This window comes from Ixodes scapularis, unplaced genomic scaffold (assembly GCF_016920785.2).
Source record: "Ixodes scapularis isolate PalLabHiFi unplaced genomic scaffold, ASM1692078v2 PGA_scaffold11__112_contigs__length_91849675, whole genome shotgun sequence".
NCBI classification, from domain to species: Eukaryota; Metazoa; Arthropoda; class Arachnida; order Ixodida; family Ixodidae; genus Ixodes; species Ixodes scapularis.
Window position 1 is genome coordinate 83,159,248 of NW_024609837.1, and position 3,877 is coordinate 83,163,124.

A 3,877-nucleotide genomic window follows, 5' to 3' on the forward strand; every position below is an offset into this window, starting at 1 on the left:
AAAAAAGTGAAGTCGAATACTAAATTTCACGTGTAAGTTTTGTAAAATATAATATCGAAGGATGCTTCGTAATTTTATGACCTGTAATTTTTATCTCTTGACATGATTCTGTTTCTAAAGTTCGATGAAATAATACCAGTCTAAACTTTATTTATTATTTTAAAATATACATTGTTTGCAAAGTTTGTTGCTTACTTGTTTTACTTCACTATATCCAACCGACAGTTCACGTAAAGTTTTGCGGACATCGAAGTGTTATAAATTGAAAATCCTTTTTTTTAATATTGGAGACTTTGGTCTATTAAAAGCTGAAAATTAACCTAACAATTAAAATATCAGTCACATTGATACATCGATGTACAGTTGAAAAACAGTTTCTTGTTGAATTTGAGATTATTTTTATGATTCCAGAGCGCACAGGGAGAAAGTTATAAAGCCTAAAAAAAGAACTAAAGGTGGCATTCCTGGTAGGGTTGCACCTCAAAGGAACCATGAAACGACTTTCCTACTTTCGCCAAATACTACTTAGAATCAATTCCTTACGTTAATAACCGACTAAACTTGCCTTAGTTTTTCCTTCTAAGCAATGACAGACGGAAAATAAATTCGAGTAATATGAGCATCGTGCATCTCTTCAACTTGGAGCCAGAACAAGCGGCTACATGGCCTGGTGCCTATCCTATGCCGCCAACGTTAATCATAGCCACGTGCTGGGGTTGGTAAAGTAGAAAATGAGTGCTAAGCTCCAGGCATTGTTAGAGTTCAACTATTCTCATCACCGCAGTGGTTGGACACGAGCCATTATCCGAGTGCCCGCCGAGGCATCTACTCTTACGAGCCCAAGTGGATTGCTTACGCAGTTCTTGCGTCCAATCCACGAGCCCCGCTCGACCGTAGCCAGGCGGGTGGTTTCAATCCCACAATAGACCTATTGCTAAATTAGTCAGGCACCAAGGAGAATGCATAGATTGCTGTTGTTGTTGTTGAAGACGTTTATTGATAGGTGAAAATTTCACCAGTCAATTTGTTGGAGCAAGTTTAAAAATGGATGGATAGGCGGGACATTGGCAATTTACAAGTAATAGTATAGCTGTGGTCCCGCCACTTGGAGTATAGACCCCCTAGATATGAATGTCCAAGCCGGTCTCACTCAGAAATCCGAGCAGACTGGACAGGACCGCGACACGCATGTCTTTTTCTCCCACTGGTTTACACCAGGCTTCGAAGCACGTAGGGCGGTGTTGTTGTTCTAGCGTGTTCAGGGCTTTCGTCCTTTCTTCATTAAAAATCGGACAGTGCCAGATCAGATGACATTCGTCACACTTGACGTCTCGATTTCTGCAGTAGATGCAGCCTTCGGAGCAGGCTTCTTCTTCTTTCCTTTGCTTCTTTGACAATAGACTATAATCGTGATCTACTGCCGTTGAAGCGTTGGCGAGTTTCGTCTTCCTCTCACGGGCCGCTCGCTCCCATCGCTGGGTGCGGGCTGGCGTGATGCCGGCTTGGGCCCTTAGCCTTCGGAGGGTGACTGTCTCGTGCCGTCGGAAAGTTCCCGAAGGAATGGTCGCTTCGGGGGGCTCGCCTCTGGCGTTCAGTTTGGTCTGCTCAATTTTCTTGTATGCTAATTTGATATTGAGGATGGTTCCCTCGGGGTCGTACAAGTTGAAGGCGGGCGGTGGCGGTTCCACAGAGGGGGCTGGCCCCGGGTCCTGGCGTCGAAGGTCGATACGATTAAGCTCTTCGATCGCCGCCCGGTGCGCCCTCTCGTTGCCGGCGATGCCCGCGTGACCGGGTATCCACTCCACCCTGATGGTGAGCGGATTTAGGTCGCGCCGTTCCAGGTTCTGCGCCAACCGGAATATTTGTCCGACTGCTCCGTGTGCCATGACTTGAGTCCTGAGCGCTCTCACGGTGGCCTGGGAGTCCGTGAAGATGCGCAGTGTGCGGAATTTGTCGCTCGATGTCGCAGCCGCGTCTTTGATGGCTTCAAGTACGGCTCTGGCTTCCGCTTCCTGCGCAGATCCGCATCGCTGCAGCTCCGTGCTTTTCGTTGTCTTCTCATAATGCCACGCCGCCGTGGCCGCCACTCCGTCTTTGAATGCTGCGTCAGCGTACGCATAAAGCTCGTCGTCACCTCCGTTCTTCTGCTCGTGCCGTCGAGCAAATTTGCGCCTTCTGCCGGTGTTTGTCGCCGAGTTCATCCTTCTCGGGATCGGCCTGGCTGGGGTGACCGTTGTCTTCTGCCACGGTGGGATGGGATCCGGTATCGGTGGTGGAGTTGTCGTTGCACACAGAGAGCTCCATGAGGGCATGAGTTCTGCTATGGCCCTGCCCTGACGGGTATGTGTTAGTTTGGCAGCATACATCCACTCCTGATGCCGTTGGATCTCTTCCAAGGAGAGCATAGGTACGGCTTCGTGTAGTAATTCCAGGCGCGTACACTTCGGCAGGCCCGAGATGCAGCGTCGCGCGTCATTCATTAGTGTTTCCAGTTTGGCCCGTTGATTGGTGTTGATTTTGTAGAAACGAAGGCCGTAGGATATTTTGGATACCAGGGCGGCTTGTACTACGGTCCTCGCTAACCTTTCTCCGAGACCCCCGACTCGTGTCGCTAGTCGTCGTACGATCGAGAGCCCTTTCTTCCAAGTAGTTCGCATTCGCTCAATCCAGATGGTTGGGTCGCCGCCCGAGTGAATGTTCACTCCTAGGATGGAGTGCTCTGTCGCCTTTTGGATCTGCTGCCCGTTAAAACGCAGGTCAGCGTCGACCTTGTCCCAGTCTTTCCCAAAGGCCATATATCTGGTCTTCTCGGGCGATGGACGAAGGCCGCTCTCTGTCAAGAAATCGCTCACCACGTCGAGGGCCCGTTGGATCGTCGTCTCAGGAAGAGGCGCGCTGTCACTTCCCATCGTCCACACAGTGATGTCGTCCGCATAGACCGTGAATGCTAGGTCCGGAACGGCAGCGAGTCTCCATAAGAGAGGCGCCATCGCCAGGTTGAATAGCATCGGCGACAACACTGATCCTTGCGGCACGCCGATCTCGTTGGATTTCTCTGTACTACTCCTGTGCTTGCCAGTTTTCACCAGGTATTTGCGTCCGCTTAGAAAAGACTTGATGAAGTTCAGTGGCCTGCCTCGCACCCCTAGCTTGCGAGTCGTGTCGATGACTGTGGTGTGAGGCAGGGTGTCGAAGGCTTTCTTGATGTCCACTGCCACCAGGAGTTGGCGGTGGCATTGCGTCGGCCGGTTCATTAAGTACTCTCGAATCAGTACTAGACTGTCCTGTGTTCCTAGATTTTTGCGGAATCCTGTCTGAGCAGGGTGTAACAGCTCCCTCTTCTGCTCGATTATCCAGTCGATCCGTGAAAGCACCATGCGCTCCATCAGTTTGCACAGGACAGAAGTGAGCGAGATGGGGCGCATGTTGCTCGCGCAGTCGGGCTTCTTCCCTGGTTTCGGGATGGGGCACACCCAGGACAGTTTCCAGCTATCTGGGATGGTGCCCTCGCGCCAGTGGGCATTGATTAATTTCAACAGGTCTCTCTTGATCGCCTCCGGGAGGTTCTTGAGCATGGAATTAGTGATCCCATCTGGCCCCGCCGCGCTTCGCTCGTTGCCCTTTTCGATCGCTGCCTCCATTTCCCACTGTGTAAAATCCGCTTCATACTCCTCGTTTTTCGATTCTTCATGGTTGTAGATTACCGGGTTTGGGCTGGTAGCGGGCTGTGGGAAAAAGACGTCCCCTATCTCATCTAATATTTGCTTGACTTCCTTATTTTCCGCTAAAGCCAGGTTTGGTGCCGTGTTTCCCCCCTTGCTCTTGCCCAGCATCACATTGCATACGGCCCACATACGTCTCAGTGAGGTTCGTTCGT

The 3,877-nt window shown here is 50.7% G+C and overlaps 1 protein-coding gene across 1 annotated transcript; it reads right to left on the reverse strand.

Annotated features, from left to right (window-relative positions):
• Window positions 1-1,031: 1,031 nt before the first annotated feature.
• On the reverse strand, window positions 1,032-3,008 carry LOC115315202. The gene has a single exon (XM_040211481.3). It carries the CDS (start codon window positions 3,006-3,008, stop codon window positions 1,122-1,124), a length of 1,887 nt encoding a protein of 628 aa, XP_040067415.3. The 3' UTR covers window positions 1,032-1,121.
• Window positions 3,009-3,877: the final 869 nt, after the last annotated feature.

Excerpts from the sequence above, each read along its gene's own strand:
- LOC115315202 (XM_040211481.3), bottom strand. The coding sequence starts at position 3,008 with ATGCTATTCAACCTGGCGATGGCGCCTCTCTTATGGAGACTCGCTGCC.